This window comes from Armigeres subalbatus, chromosome 2 (assembly GCF_024139115.2).
Source record: "Armigeres subalbatus isolate Guangzhou_Male chromosome 2, GZ_Asu_2, whole genome shotgun sequence".
Lineage (NCBI taxonomy): Eukaryota > Metazoa > Arthropoda > Insecta > Diptera > Culicidae > Armigeres > Armigeres subalbatus.
Window position 1 is genome coordinate 258,880,143 of NC_085140.1, and position 17,480 is coordinate 258,897,622.

The window sequence follows — 17,480 nt, forward strand, 5'->3', positions numbered from 1 at the left end:
GTGATGATCATGAAATATAAAAATCCAAGAATCCTCACCATTGTAAGAGGGGATTCACATATTCAAACACTACTTGATAAGAGAGGGTAAAAAGTGAGAACATGAGTGACTCAAAACAACCTAGCGTAGGCAAGGTAGAAGCCAGAAAACAACATTCAAACGAAACGGAACCGTGGATGGATGGAGTTCCGGAGAAGTGCACCAAAACACCCAAACCCAACATCGAACCGATGAGACCGCTGCTGCTGCAGTGATTTGTGACAGCGATTGTAAAATTTCCATTTCTGGCTTTTCTCGTTCTCGGTTGTATGTGCGCTGCCTACTATGAAAGTGTCGTTCAATTCGGATTGTTTGCAGTGACCTGTGTGGCCGATCGTATGGTTCGCTTCGCGGGGGATGATGTTTAAGAATGAATGTTTATGTTGAGGGAACTGGAAAAAAGAGTACCGTTGTTGTGTAAGCATCTACTGAAGCCAGCACAACATTTCGAGTTTTTTCTCTGTCTCTGTTAGCAGTGGAACGAATTAAAAATAAACAAGAGTTATGTGAATTGGATAGCGTACGCTTGTAATCTCCATTGTCGCCATACGATGCAAATGCTTTTCCTCTAATTTGGATAAAGTATCCAATAATGTAGGATACTTCGTAACAAAAGAAGTCCCTTCCATGAATGTCGTTCAAATGAGTATGACTGACAATAGTAGATGACTCATGATTGAGGAATACAAAATACATGAAAAGAATAGCGGAACAATTGAGCTTTTTCTCCGAATTCCTTTTTTAAGGGAATAATAGTCCATAGTTGTTGTTTACCTTATCAATAAAAGTGTCTGACACATTTTTTCAAATATATAGGAATAAAAAAACGTTGGATATCCTAGAGGTTTGTACTTTACTTAATTTCTGTTAGCTATAAGAAGAGAATGAATACCACTAGTACGTTTTCCCGTAAAGGAAGGTATAGTACGAATATGCGTCATATCATCTGAAGTCTGTGGGATTACGAAGAATAGAAATGTATGTAGATACGATAACATTATACGACAAAGTTGCGTGCAATCAACTGACCAGTCGAGTCATACTGATGTAAATTAGCAGCAGTTGTGATGCATGGTAATTTGTATCATGTGAACACAAGAATTTTCAAGAATAGTTTAGGTTTTCATGTGTGGGAAATGAAGCACAGTCCTCGTGTATGAGTACAATATAATTTTCTGAATTATATAAAATAGACGTATACAAGCCAAAACTTCACGAGATGTTCAAATCGATATGCCGTTGATTTACAAAGCGTAACGATCGTATTACTCGTTTTCTGACTGGTTTGTACATTGATGTTCAATAAATAAACATCGATTATCGCTCTAACAAATGTTAAACAACCAGTTGATGATTTCTCAGACAGCGACAAGCTGAATAACATCCGTATGGATTGAAGCTACAATCTTCTTAGCTCTATTATCGGAGCCATTTTGTCTGTCCTTCGCAAACAAACAACACCGGAGAGTGATACACCAGTAGGATATGAAACACCTTCCTGCTAAAATCAGCTGCAACAACAAACGTGGTACGTTTTGGATTTCCATCGAGCAGTCCATGCCACCGCAAGGTCATACAAGCGGAGGCAATTGTTCGTACATGTGAGTACGAACGAAGGAGTGCAATAAACATGGAACCGATGTACGTACAAAAGCGAAAATTCCATGAAGGATCTAATGTCGCAGATGCGGTGCTGCACTAAATGAAGTTTATTTCATTAGGATTTAGATACTTCAAAACATCCCCGTTTTTGTTTTTTTTTACACAATGGTAGTGCATAAATTAGTAAAACTCCAATAAGTCACACTCGTATTTAAAATGTTAAAACTTTGAAATTTATAAGATATGAACGCCAGCATCTCATATCGAAATGCTTTCTAATTAGAAAATTTATAATAACAACTTTAACCCTTCTGCTAAAACACCTTGGCCAAACCTTTTTGACTACTTACTTCTAAAGATGAATAAATTTATTCGTGATACTGCAATGTTTATCTGTTAAGGAGGAACAAAGATTGGCATCAAACCACTACAAAAATCCGTATTCAAAAGAATGAGTGTTTGTGGTATTTCTCGCTGTTGCACCACCACAATCACATTTTTTCGAAGGACCTAAAGAGACAGACGACACACTACCGGTGGTAAATCAATCAGAAAGCTCTTTTTAATCGTCCAACTTTTCTTAAGCCTTAAAATGTGTGATTACTTTGCTTCATTTGGATTACATAAATTCAAAAACGATAGAAGTAGTAGCGAACACATTCTGACTGGAATTCTAGGGGAATTTTACAAGATTATGTCAGTAATGTTTGTGAATTTCACCTACAGGAATTCCTTATATATGTATATGAAGTATTCTCTAAAAAAATCTGAGTAATTCCTCCTCCTTTTCAGGCTAATCAGTCCCCAAGAATTCTAAGGAATTCTTCCTCAAAAAATCCTGGGAAATTTCTTTCCCCACCCAAAACTGACAAAAATTCAATCATATTATGTGGGGCAAACATAAATTTTGACTACAGCATTTCGCGTATAATGGCTATGTGAATTTGTATTTTGTATGGCATATATGTGGAAATGACGACGACGTGAAGGACACGTTTTATGAATGTCTTGATAAAGCCTATGGAGAGTGCCCAAAGCATGACGTGAAAATTGTTATCGGAGACGCTAACGCTCAGGTCGGTAGAGAGGACTTTTTCCGTCCCATAATCGGTAGGGAGAGCCTTCACTCCGCTACCAATGACAACAACCTACGGCTAGTAAATTTTGCTGCTGCCAGAGGGATGGCCATCAGTAGCACCTACTTCGCACGAAAGAACATCCGAAAGCACACCTGGAGACACCCAAATGGTGAAACTTGCAACCAGATAGACCATGTTCTGGTGGATGGGCGCCATTTCTCGGATGTTATCGATGTGCGGACATTCAGAGGTCCGAACATTGACTCTGATCACTACCTCGTTGTCAGTAAAATTCGATCACGGTTGTCAACTGTATCAAACGAAAGATCACAGCGTACGATGCGTTACAATATCCAGCGATTGTCGGCGGAAGGAGTATCGGCTGATTATCGCCAGAAGCTCGACGAACGGATAAGTGCAATCAACGTTAGCGACAACATCAACGATCTATGGGAGTCGATCCATGGAGCGGTGAGCACAACAGCACGAGAAGTGGTAGGCACTGCACAGAGGCGACCCAGGACGGGATGGTTCGATGTGGAGTGCCAGAGAGTGACAGACGAGAAGAACGTTGCCAGAAGCCGGATGTTGGTGTCAGGTACCCGATCGAATAGAGATCGGTACAAGGAAGCAAGAGCAGCCGAAAAACGAACCCACCGCAGGAAGAAAAAGAGCACGAAGAACACGTGATTCGTGAGGCGCAGAAAAAAATGGAGCAGAATGATATGCGGAGGTTTTATGAGTCTGTCAATGGCGTGCGGAGAAAGACAGCGTCATCTCCCGTCATGTGCTACGACCAACAAGGGATTTGCTGACAGATAAAACTGAAGTGGCTGCCAGGTGGAAGCAACACTTCGAGACTTTGTTGAATGGAGGAAGTGACGGTGCATCGGTGAACAGAATAAATATTAGCGACGATGGACAAGCTGTGGAGTCGCCTACACTAGGTGAGGTTAAAAAAGCTGTTAAAGAGCAGAAAAACAATAAGGCTGCGGGAAAGACTCCCGGCTGAACTTCTCAAACATGGTAGGGAGCAGCTTTATGAAGTTTTGCACCATATTATGTCGAAAATATGGATAGACGAGAAAATGCCTGGTTGATCGGCCTCATTTCCCCTCTATATAAAAAGGTCACAGACTGGAGTGCGCCAATTACTAAGGAATAACCCTCCTTAATTCGGCGTACAAAATTATGTCCCGTATTCTGTTCAACAGATTGAGACCGCTTGAAGAGTCCTTCATCGGCGAATACCAAGCAGGTTTTCGTGAGGGCCGATCAACGACGGATCAAATGTTCACCTTGAGACAAATCCTTGATAAATTCCGAGAGTACAACTTGCAGACTTATCATCTGTTTATTGATTTCAAGGCGGCGTACGATTCAGTGAAACGGAATGAATTATGGCAAATTATGCTTGAACATAGTTTTCCGGCGAAACTGATACGGCTGATTCGTATAACGTTGGACGGATCGAAATCAAGTGTAAGGGTTGCGGATGAAATATCGACGTCATTTGTTACCTTAGATGGATTAAAGCAGGGTGATGCACTCTCGAACCTACTGTTCAATATAGCGCTCGAGGGAGCGATTAGGAGAGCTGGTGTGCAAAGAAGCGGTACCATTATCACAAAATCGCATATGCTACTGGGATTTGCGGACGATATCGATATTATCGGAATTGATCGCCGTGACATGGAAGAGGCTTTTGCGCCTTTTAAGAGGGAGACAGCGAGGATTGGTCTGACGATCAATACCAGCAAAACGAAGTACATGGTCGCTGGCAATCAACGTGGGTTCATTAGTGGTGGTGGTAGCGAAATAGTGCTGGATGGTGAAAAATTTGAAGTGGTAGAAGAATTTGTGTATCTTGGAACATTAGTGACGTGCGATAATGATGTTACCCGCGAGGTGAAAAGGCGTATTGCAGCTGCAAATAGGGCTTATTACGGACTTCGTAACCAGCTTAAGTCCCGTAGTCTGCAAACGAAAACAAAACTCGCGCTGTATACTACTCTGATTCTTCCGGTGGCTTTATACGTCCATGAGACATGGACGTTAAAGGAGGCTGATCGGAGAGCTCTCGGAGTGTTTGAGCGTAAGGTGCTGCGGACAATACTCGGCGGTAAACAGGAGAACGGTATCTGGCGGCGTCGCATGAATCACGAATTGTACCAGGTGTATAAAGGGCTGGCTATTATTGAGCTTATACAACACGGCAGACTACGGTGGGCTGGTCACGTTGTTCGTATGCCGGAAGAACGTCAAGCGAAGATAATATTTAGTAGAGAACGAGGCCGCAGGCTTCGTGGAAGGCCGCGTACACGATGGCTTTTTGCAGTTGAAGAGGACCTGAGGGCGCTCAATGTTCAGGGCGACTGGAAGCGATTGGCCCAGGATCGAGTCCAGTGGAGAAGGATACTCCATTCGGCGTAGGTTCATCGAAGAGCTGTAGCCCATCAAGTATCAAGTAAGTATGTGGAAATACACACAGCCCTCATTTGACTAATAACCTTTATATGGATTCTCCTATAGCGACTGGTTAATAACGCACACATAAAATTAATGTGTGAATTTTTATTAGTAGAGATATTTGGAACAATTTATGCATCAATAACTCGAAGGAATCCTTTTCCACGAAAATTACTACTCCAGGAGTCTGGGAAATTCCTTTATTTAATGAATTGCATTGAAATTCTTCTCACTGGATTTTAGCAGAGACGTTGTTTATAGATAGAGACCCGCAAACAGTGAAGCCGAAAGTACCAAACGAACCGTCGAACGCGGTACCAAACGAGCAAAGTAAACAAACATTACCAATCGGTACTAAATGCAAGATAGGTATTGTAATCAACATTATAGAAATTATAAAAAAGTTTAAAAAGTTCAGTAAATGAAGATGTTTTCAGAGTTCTCATAGCAAATTTATATATGGTATTTAATCATATTTACTGTTGAATATAAGGAAATGGTGCTAAACAAGAGAAAATATGTAGTTGGAGCAAGCGAAATAACTGCTCACACTGAGAGTCACTTCAAGTTCTCACAATTTTTTATGTTGCCGATCGCACAGAATTTTTTTGTCTGCTGGCCGTGAAGCCAGAATTGCTTTTATTCTCTCCGCGTGTCTCTATATAATACCATCGTCTCTGGATTTTAGGAAATTAATTCTTCAGGAATTCATTATCCAAGAATTCTATAAAGAGCCTTATTCAAGAGTTTTGGGAATTCAGGCATCTCTGAGGGGAAGTTGTCGCGAAATTCCATTGAATTCTTCGAGGAATTTTGTGAATTTCTTTCAATGACAGGGTTCGATTCCCGGTCCTGTCTAGGAAATTTTCTCGACTTCCCTGGGCATAAAAATAACGTCGTGTTAACCTGATGAGTCATGAGTCATGAAATGCACATGAAAAAATGGTAACTTGGCTTACAAACCTCGCAGCTAATAACAAGGTGCGAGGCGACAATGTCCAATTGGGGGACTTCACTAAGAAGAGGAAGAAGAAACAATCTTCTTCTTCTTCTTATGGTGTATTATGGGACCGGTGACAGCGACCATATGCTTAGTGGGTTTTGTGTGTGTACGTTTTGTTGATGCCTGTGCGGTCGGGCACCCCAGGTGCTTTGGGCACAAGCTCAAGCACCCATGTAGTTGTTTATAAATCCAATTTCACCTTTCTCAAAAAGTGAACGACGTCTCGGAAAGTTTGCAAGTCTTGTGTTTTGAATATATCAATCAGCGTCCAGAATTTTCCGTCGAAATTGAATTCCGAGCGAGTCAATGATTTCCGATATGGTTCATTACATGGCCAGCAATGAAAATGTTAATTACAATTTATTTGAGCGCGTGCATTTTCCAGCAAATCGTTTGAATCAAGAATGAGTTAGCTGCTTTTTTACCAAAATGAGTCGTATACTGAAGCCCCAAAAACCAGCGATAAATGTAACTTTTGTACATGTAAAATATCTAATAATTGAGAATTAATTGAGTCAGTTATGTTGTACAAGTTAACCAAATTATCAGTGGAAGAAGTTCACAGCTGTCTTTTGTTTTTATCTGTTTTTATTCTTTGGGTTGTTGAGGGTGAAATTTAAACTGAATGAAACAAATTTTGATACCACTAAAAAAGAAGCTCAGTAGGCCGAAAGTTTCAATAAGTCAGAAGAACAGTGTGGCCAAATAACACATAGTTTTTATTTTATGTTTTCTTCATTTTTATTATTGATAAAAATGGAAGTTATTTAACATATGCACAAAATAACCAACTATTAGCAAATACATTAAAACTCAATGAAATTATTACTACATTGAAAAACAACTACACAGCATGATAAACGCATTTTATTGAAAAATATTCATTATTATGATTTTTCTCTGTCTACGGAAACGTGACGCGTAACTGAGGCGATTTAAATCGAAAGCAAATCAAGTAAGGGTGTCTACTCATCTGTAAAAACAAAATTCCCTGATTTTCCAGGTTACATTAACTTCCAGGCAGAGGCGTCGCGTCCGCATGTGCAACCTGTGCACTGCACAGGTAGCAATTTTGTCCCTAACATTTAAACTCTCAATAGATTTCTTGTCATTCTTATACAAATACTTGGATCATGTGCATTTGTCATATGTTTAGTACAAATTTAACGATTGAGTATAAATACATAATCGTAAAATATGTACGGAATTTTTACAGGCGACTTGTGATATGAGGCAACCGAAATGCTACGATGGGGACGCGTTATATATTACTCCACGATACCGAAGCGACGACGCACCGCCACATGTTGTCAAACACGTGCAGTTTCAGCAGAGAACGGTTTGCCATGCATCATACACGCATTATTTTGTATGTGTAGGTCATCTGCTTTAACCGCAATCGCCGATGTATAGGTAGCCAAAGCGTTCATCGTTTGCAGTGCACGGTTTGGTGCCGATCCAGAAAAGCACATCGGTTTGGTGCCTACCGAGCGCATGCGCGTTTGGTTGAAGAGCGCGCAATCGGAACAAAATTAAAAAAGAAAAGAGGCGGTGATTAAATGAATTTTGTGCTCTCTCAAAGCGTTCCATGCCGAAAGTCCGGGTTTGAATAAGCACATTGGATCACAAGCGTTTTAATATTTCATATTGATTGGGATTTGGCTTATGATGAATTTTTTCGTCAAATCCAATATCCAAAAGCTATTCGTATGCCAACTTAGCGGGTAGAGGGGTAGGAAAATGTCCATGGTTTGATAAAAATTAATGAAAGATTGCATGATCAGCTGTGTACGCTGATGGAGGGAAGTACACATCTAAAAATGTTCGACATCTGTCCACGTGGTATGAAAACAGCTCTTCGAAAAAAAGATTCATCTAAGAAATAAACTATAATAGAATAATTAATAATTGAGTAACATTTAGATTACAGATATGTTCCGATTTTATCACGCTCCGATTTTGTCCCGCTCCGATTTCGTCAGCAAAATTATTCCGTTTTTATCAACAAGAAAATTCAATCATTTTTTTTTAGATTAAGCCTTTAAAATAAACTAACTTGGGTTAGGTTTTGGTTAAATATTGTATTTATAATATTTCAAGCACTAACGGTAATAAAACCGTAACTAATAAGAGAGGATTCTTTTCACCGACTTCCCCTCATCGGAATAAAAGTGATAAGATGCGGGTTTGTTTGCCCTTTATTACTTCAGGACGAAGGATTACATTGTTATGTAGCGTTCTGATATAACTGGAAAATCGTTGAAATACTTTTTCGGATGCTCTAGGCCGTCCAAACTATTCTGGAGTACATATCCTCGAATGCATCAAGAAATGTCTACAAAAAAATGGCCTAAGCTGAGATATATGCCCAAAAATATTTATGTGATCATATGGCATAAATAAATCGCCTGCTTTGAGCGTGTTTACAGCGGCATACTAGGAGTTAACTTTCTCAAATCAGTATGGCAAAATTCTTATTCCGATTTTGTCAATGTACCGATTTTATCAACTGAAACTCACGGACCGTGTTGATAGAAACGGAACATGTCTGTATAAGCTTCATTGTAGAGACCCCCTTTTTCTGATATGTATGACATGCTAATTACAAATGTGTATTATCTGTCTAATCATTCTTAATATACAATTAATTGCATATTATTCGGCAACTCGGCCGTACGAAAACCATTTTTTTGTTAAATATCTTGGCTGTGCATATGCACAGCATATGTTTCGAAATGGACAAATTGATATGAAATTTGCGAAAAAGAATCCACGTGTCTTGGAGGGACTCGAACCCTCAACCTCCTACTCTCTAGATAGGCGTGATAACCCCTACACAACAAGACCACTTAAAGGTCACGTTTGCGGAAAAAGCCATCAGAATCCGAGTACCAACCTCCACCGCGGTTAGCTCTCTTTTTTGCAAATTGAATATCTTTCGGATGCTTGATTTGCCCAATCTCCACATTTGCTTTACTGTTGTATATCCACAGCCAAGCGAGTGCACATTGTTTATTAAACGAGAGGATCGCACTCCATGCCCCCCAGCAACGGACTGGGCGGGACGGTATAGAATGCGAATTCAATCGCACTCTGCTGTGCCAAAGGCTTGCTTGGCTAAAGCATTTGATGATTCTTAATATATTTCAATTTTCTGAACACATTATTATTAAGACTTGTCTCATTCCACGAAATTAACTTGAATTAAAATTAAAAGCTACCGTTTCATTGAATAGCTGTGTTATATGTCATATTGAAAAGCATTATGATTCCCCAGATTAGTTTATTTTTCAATTGAACCCAGTTTCACTTTAAGTGTAGTTTAAGCTTAATTCGATAAATTAGATGTAGCTAAGAAACAGATAGACGGAACAAATGGAAAACACGGTTGAAGATTCATCGTTCATATTGGATGAATCATTTCAGGTCCCTTTTTCAGGTCAGGTTTTTTTCTCAAAATATTTAAGTTTGATACGGGAAGCCCGAACAATTACCATTCGTCATAATTTTTATCATTGAATGCTTAACTTTTTTCTCCAACAAATATAATTTTGAAAAGTGTCACCAGCGCGTGCTTACTCGTAATTTTAATGTTGATACATTGACAGCTACATCAAACAACTGAAAACCGAAATACGCCGCTCGCTGCACAGGTTGAAGAATTTACCACGCGACGCCTCTGCTTCCAGGCAAAAACCAACGTGCCACATATATGTATTAGCAGCAAAATAATCAATTCAAAAAAGTAAATATTGCGAAAAATATTTTTTTAAAGAATTCTTCCTGGAATTCCTTCGCAAGTTCACCAAGAAATTGCTTCAGCCATTCAATCAAAATTCCTTCAGGAATCACATAGGAAATTCATCCAGGTATTCCTTTGAAAATTTCTCCATAGATTCCATCGGAAAATCTTCCAGATTTTAAGAATTGCTTCAGAACTTAATTTGAAAATTTCTTTGCTAAAACTTTTGAAAACATCTCAAGGAATTGATTCGGAAATTCCTTTAGAAATGCATTTGGCGATTCCTTTACGATTTTTTTTAATTCCTCCATGTGTTTGTTCGAAAATGTCTTGTGAAAATCCCTTTATAACATACTTTGCAGATTTTTTCAGATATTCTTCTGAATATTTTTTTTTTCTTTGTAAACTGTTTTTTTTTAAGCTGCTGTTTTTTTTAAGAAACTTAAGAAAACTTCTTAAGGAAATTACGCCGATAACAACGCCTTCTACGCTGACGACGTTAAAAAATTCATTTAGTATCCCTTTGAAAGATTCAGTTCTTTGATCGGTGATGAATAGACTGCCTAGATGTCTTAATATTGCTCAGGTCTTATTCTGCTTCAGGCTTCGGGGCTTTTACGTCCGTTTGTGCGTTTTCTGTGATAATCCAGCGTACTGATTAGGTTTAGGTTTAACTATTTATGAATACACATTAACGCTTTTAACATTGGACAAAGCTAACTCTAACTAGTATTGACTAACTCTAACTTAAAATTCAGCATGTATTCATTAACTTAGATTTTTAAGTAGATTTTAGTAGAATTATAAAAAGCTACACTTTGTTCGCTAACTTGCGTTCTTTGTTGACGACTTATCAAAATGTCAACTGTCAGATGTCTGACAACCTCAACGACAGGGCCGGTGTTGATCACAAGGTTCATTGTTGTTAGATAGGAGGTGCGTCGCAACTGTCTCCGTTGTGACACTCCCCCTCGGTACGCCACTGGTGTTGAGTGGCTTACCCTCGATAGCACCGACATCCAGGACTGCGAGTTTAACAACAGGTCTCTCCAGGACTCCAGTGGATGTTTGTACTAGCGCACGACGAACTTGTCCATCTTTAGACCGGATAGCGTGTACCACACGACCTTTGGGCCAACAGTTTCTTGGCAGAGCTTCGTCTACAATGATGACTATGTCTCCTTCTTCTACAGGCTTGATTCGATTGAACCACTTAGTTCACCGTGTTAAAGTTGGCAGGTAGTTGGTGATCCAGAGTTTCCAGAACTTGTTGGGGTACACCTGCGACATTTTCCAAGTGTGTTTCAGCACATGGGAACTATCATCGTATGCGATCGGAGGCTTTAATCCGTTCGATGACCCGAGCAGAAAATGATTCGGTGTGAGCGCAGTGGATAGATCGTCGTCCAGCGGCAATTCCGTTAGCGGACGTGAGTTAACGATAAGTTCAACTTCGTTCAACATGTTCCGTAGCAATTCTTCGGTGGGTGTGCGTGTGAGTTGTAAGTGTTCGAGGGCTTTCTTCACAGATTGTACGAGGCGCCCCAGGCTCCGCCGAAGTGCGGTGAAGCAGGCGGGTTAAACGACCACTTGCAATCGACGGTGGTAAAGTGTTCCATAAGTTTGTCTTGGTTGACTTTCTGTAGTTCTTCCTTTAGCTCGCGGTTAGCACCGACGAAATTGGTGCCACGATCGCTAAATATTTCAAGAGGAGGACCTCTTCTGGCAATGAAGTTCCGGATTGCAAGGATGCATGAGTCTGTAGTTAGACTATGAGCAACCTCAAGATGTATTGCTCGCACTGTCAGGCAGGTGATCAGTACTCCCCATCGTTTCTCTGTTCTGCGACCTACTACAACGTACAATGGACCGAAATAATCAATGCCAATATACGAAAATGGACGGCAAACGGCCTTCAAACGAGAAGACGGAAGGGCGGACATCTCCGGAGCAACAGGTATCGCTTGACTGTTCTTGCAATACTGGCATCTTGACCGTACACGGTTTAACGCTGACCGGAGCTGAGGGATGTAGAATCTTCGCCGAATCTCGTTGAGTACAGTCTGCTGGTTAATGTGGCAGTACCGTTGATGAATATCGGCGATAATTTGATCTGTTACTGGGTGGCGCTTTGGCAGCAATATCGGGTGTTTTGTATCTTCTTCCACAAACTCGCTTGCATCTATTCGACCCTTCATACGAATCCGTTTTTGTCAAGGAAAGGACTAAGACCATAAAGAGGACTATTCTTCGGCAGCAACTTTTTCCATGGTACCGGTTTTGGTTTCTTAAGCTGACTAATTTCTGTAGCGAACTCTGCATCCTGTACTAGCATTAGAATGAGTAGTTCGGCACCTTTAAGCTCTTCTTGCGTTAGCGGGCCGGTAGTGATACGCTTTTTGGCTAGCTTCCTACGCAGGTTAGCAGGATACCGTTTTACAAATGCTACCGTACGCAGAAGGGTTTTCCATCGAGAGTAGTCTTCCCATCGAAACAGTAATGGTCGTACAAAGTGGTGTAACACGTGCGAACGTTTCTCTTCTGTGGTTTGCTCAAACTCTAACGATACATCAGGCCACTGTTCTTTCGACTGCCAAAGGAATTCCGGACCGCGGAACCATCGGCTCGTTGGAGACAAGTCCGGCTTTTTTTGCCACTTCGTTGCATCATCGGCGACATTCGATTTTGAAGGTATCCAGTTCATGCAGAGTTTTCCTCACATATTGTGTCCTTAATTAGATCGGTGGAGAGAATTAATTTGGGAATTCCCATTGAAACCCGTTCACAAAATCCGCTAAGAATTGTCAGAAAAATATATTTGAGGAATACCGAATAGAATTCTTTTTCTCAAATAATATGCAAAATTTCTTTTGAGATTCTTTCAAAAACTCTTTCGTGCGTTTCAGAATTTTCTTCGGGAGTTCTGCCAGAAATTGCTTCAGTAATTCTTTCTTGCAGAGGCGTCGCGTGATCAATTCTTCAACCTGTGCACCGTTTGATTAAATTTAAATATTTCGAGAAAAACGCATATAAAAAGGACCTGAAATGACACATCCAATATAAACGATTCATCTTCAAGCGTGTTTCCCGTTCCGTCTATCTGCTTCTAAGCTACATCCCAGTTATCGAATTCAACGCTAAACCAAACTAAAAATTTAAAAAATATTATCATGAGAATCATAATACTAGACAGATAGGACATCTATCTATAAATTCAATGGAATCGACTGAAAGTGCACGTGATGGACAACATGCGTCGTTTCAGTATCCTAGAGTAAAATATGACGCGCCCCCATCGCAGCATTTCGGTTGCCTCATATGCATATCACATGGATCACATGCCGCCTATAAAAAATTCGAGCATATTTTACGATTATTTATTTATACCTAATCGTCAAATTTGTACAAAACATATGACAACTGCACATAATCCAAATATATATTTGGATACGAATGACAAGAAATCTTTCGAGAGTTTAACTGTTCGGGGCAACATTGCTAACTGTGCAGTGCACAGGTTGCACATGCGGACGCGACGCCTCTGCTTTCTTGAATTCTTGTATGCATTCATTGGCCATATCTTTCAGGTATTATTCTATATTTTTTCCAAGGGATCCCTTCGAGATGAATTCGTTTGGAAATCTTCTAGGAATATCTTCGAATACTGTTCCAGGATTTTCTCTGGAAGTTGCTCCAGGAATTAATTTGGAAATTCCTGCAATAGTTCCTCCAGGAAATCCTTCTGGAACACAGGAACTTACTCGAAGTTTCCTTCAGTTCTGAAAGTTCTTTGAGGAATTCCTTCGAAAGTTCCTTGAAGAATTCCTCCAGAAGTTCCTTGAGGAATTCCTCCGGAAGTTCCTTTAGGAACTCCCCGGATGTTTCTTGAGGAATTCTTCCGGAAGGTCCTTGAGGAATTTCTCCGGAAATGGAGGAGCTCTTCCGGAAGTTCTTGGAGGAGTTCTACCGAAAGTTCTTCAAAGTAATCCTCCGCAAAATCGTCCAGGAATTTCCCCGGAAGACCTTCACAAGTTTCACCAGAAGCTATCACAGAAATTCCTACGGAAGCTCCTCCAGGAATCAGGAAGTTTTTCGAAGAAATTCCTGAATGAACTTACGGAGGAATTCCTGAAGAAACTTCCGGATGAAATCCTGAAGGAACTTCCGAAGGAAATCCTGAATAAACCTGGCACACCTCGGGAATTCGGCCCGCGGATTTTTTCTCCATGTAAGATTCATTAACAAGGCAATCGTTAATGCTAGAAAACGCTTATTGCGAGTTGAGTTTGTCCCAACATTTACAAGAGAGGACAATGTTGTTGTCATTAGCAATGTTGTTGTTTTACATTCCCTGCTCATAGTATTAACCTGTATTAACAAGAATAGTAAGAACAAGAGCACAGATGTCTATCTAGCAACACAGGCTCCTCCAACTACCTGGCTAATTGTTTCACCCACCCCAATTGCTAAATGACGTCATATTGTCAGCTTCAGTTGTACCGAGCCTGGCGATAATTACCGGATTCACACCGTTACTAAAGTTTGGTGAGTCTTGAAATTTAGTGAATTTACATCAAGACAAGGAAGTCAACATTGGGCTCTAATCTATGGTACCATATAAGCTCAGAGCGGCCAATATCCGGAAGATGTCCTAGACCTGATCGAGATTCAAACCTAACCACATTCAGCATGGTATTGCTTTTTAGCCGGACATCTTATCCTTAGGCTAAGGCTTTCACCGTCTATAATTAGTGTACCCTTGACCTGATTGATCTAAAGATTTGTAACTAGCAGGCAACCGTTGATCAATAAAATTACAATTACAAATAGGTACAATGCAAAGATTCTATCATCCTCTTCTATCATCGAAGCTAGTTTTGCATTAGTGCAATTTTTTCATATCAGCGCGCTAGAAAAAGCTATTTTCTTCAGACCTCTGCTTTTTCGGAAATGGGACGTTTTAAAAAATCAGACGAGAAATCTATCCGGAATCAGAAAAGCACTAACTTTCAAACATACTTGCTTCTATGCCATGGTTTCAAGAACAAGAAAGGACACCAAGAAAATGTACCAAAAATACCTTATACTTCCGGTAGGGTCTTCGACAACAAGCGGCTTCTCTCGTGGTGTTTGCATCGTAAAAGATGTCCACAGATTCACACGACCTTTTAAAACACAAAGTCCCATATGGCAGCACTGTTTCCATTTTCACTCCCGGTGAATATTTCCCTCACATCCGTGAGACGACCTAACCTACATCTGACGGAATTACACACAAGCCAAACGAACAATGTGAGTCGCGAGAACAAACTCGTGAATAGCCAGGAGCGAAAAGTAGCACCATCGCGGAGAAAAGAAAAAACTACGTCAAAAAGGACGCAATTACGTATTACATTCCTTGATAGCTTGATATCCTTATTTTTCGCTGGTTAGAAGGCCTTTCCTTTCAGAATGATTCATATTTTTCATCATCACCGTCACCCCACACTATCCGATTGGCATCATTTTCAAACCTAAATTCGAACCATCTTCTTGTTTATGGTGAAATTCCACACCCGCGAAGAGACGTTCCTCGCGACAGACATTGCAGCAGCAGCAGCAGCACATTTTTCCACCAACTTTTTACGGCACCATCCGGACACCGTTTCCGGTAAACTCCATCTGTTTCACACGACCCCGCGAGTGCCCCGTCCGGGAACCGCACTTTTGGACACTTTGAAGTGTAATTTCCCACCGAAAATCCCGAAAAATTGGCTTACTTTTTCAATCGTGACAAAGTCAACAAGAACGCATTCACTCACACATTGCAGTCGCTCACTACTCTCTGCGGGTTTGGTCACATCACTTCACCACTCGCGGACTCGATCGTACTGTTTCTGCCTTCTGCTGGCCGTTTGCTTTTTTTACGCACGCACTCTCGTCTTCCATCCGCGCGGCTTCGTTTTTCTACCGACCATCAACGAACGGTTCACTCGGCATCGTCGGCTGTCGGTTCGAGCATCGGGTCGGCTACCTGATCAATGAATATAGATAGAAGGTGAGGAAGAAGACCAAATGCAAGTGGATTAGTACACGTAAAAAAATTAATGTTATTTATTATTAAGATTTCTAATACTTTCTGCCAAAGCAGGCGCTTAATGACATGTATAAGAAAAAACTTATACATCGCATTAGTCACATACATTCCGAAACTTATACTTTTCATTAACTTATGAATGTTATTAGCTTTTTAATATGTGATCATTCATTAGGTGGCATAATGAAGAGTATAAGTATTTTCGAATGGTTTTTTGCCATAACATATAAGGTTATTTTTTTACGTGTGGATGATGGAAAATGTAAACAGCAAATGGTGACGTACATATTTGCACGGCTTCTTAGCTCATTCGAATGTAGTAGTGAAAAGTTTTTTCGCCATACATCAAGACAAAATTTTCAAAACGACTTATCTGCTTTTGTAAACAAACATTCAAACGACGATGTGACGAATCTGATAGCTCATCCACGCAAACCAACACCATCAATCGGTAGGGGAAGGATTCTACTACCTGTTGATGGAGTTGGTTTGCGTGGTGGAGCTATCAGATTCGTCAAATCGTCGTTTGCATCTTTGTTTACAAAAGCAGATAAGTCGTTTTGAAAATTTTGTCTTGACATGAAAGACACGCACACAGTATTGTACTTCCAGTTGAAAACCGAAGTGAGCTCTCGCGACAATCGAGTTTTCTCCCGTTTCCTTTTGTCGCAACTACTTCGCGACTAGTGCGCATCATGGCGCACGGCGGTGGCATAGATGCGCACTAGTCGCGATGCAGTTGCGACATCAGGAAATAAGGAAAAACTCAATCGTCGCGAGAGCTCACTCGGTTTTCAACTGGAAACACAATATATGGATTTCCTCACCTTATGTCGTTTTCGGTTATTGCTGGGTCGAACCTAGTTCTGCACCGATCCGCTCTAAAGCAGACCCCACACGAGGCATATATTGACAATACTTTTTTCGTCAAACTTTTCATCAAACTTTTCTTCAATATTTTCACTGATTAGCCGGCATGGCCGTAGCTGAAGAATAACTCATTTTTTTCTTAAACTAATACGAATCAAATAGCGGTATAACGCACAAAACACGCACACACTCAACCGTCATCGACTCCTGTGGAAAACTGCAGGGGAGATGAGGAAATATTGAAAAGAATATCAAACTTTTCTGATTTCCCTCAATATTCACTTCAATATTTTGGGTTCGTACTCACACGATCAATCTTTTTCTTCAATAATCAAGAGTTTGTCAAACTTTTTCCGTCGTGTGGGGTCTGCTTAACAGCTGTCAAAACGTTCGGTTATTCGTTCAGGTTGGATCGCGATCCGCACCAGATCCGACCCAAAATGAATGAGGTTCGCTCTGCCGATTTATCGAGATCCAACCTAGGTTCACCAATACATTCAAACACAAACTGTCAAACTGGTGTTTATGTTTACGCTGAAGGAAAATGAAAACGTAAAAGACACGGATGGGTATTTGATTTTGTTTGTTTCATTTGTTAAA

General features: G+C 40.4%; 1 protein-coding gene across 5 annotated transcripts in view; it reads right to left on the reverse strand.

Moving 5' to 3' along the window:
• Positions 1-15,878, reverse strand: part of LOC134212124 (exportin-1) — a 44,593-nt gene extending 28,715 nt beyond the window's left edge. For 2 of the 5 annotated variants that reach the window (XR_009979195.1, XM_062689695.1), the window contains exon 1: positions 15,736-15,754. Coding sequence is in view for 1 of the 5 variants with exons in the window: in XM_062689695.1 (XP_062545679.1) it covers positions 15,736-15,739 (4 nt within the window). In the remaining 4 variants the exon portion in view is untranslated. Of the gene's footprint in view, positions 1-15,553; positions 15,573-15,693 lie in introns of those variants that run through there. The other 3 variants (XM_062689697.1, XM_062689696.1, XM_062689699.1) reach the window with 3 other exon arrangements.
• Between the last annotated feature and the right edge of the window lie 1,602 nt (positions 15,879-17,480).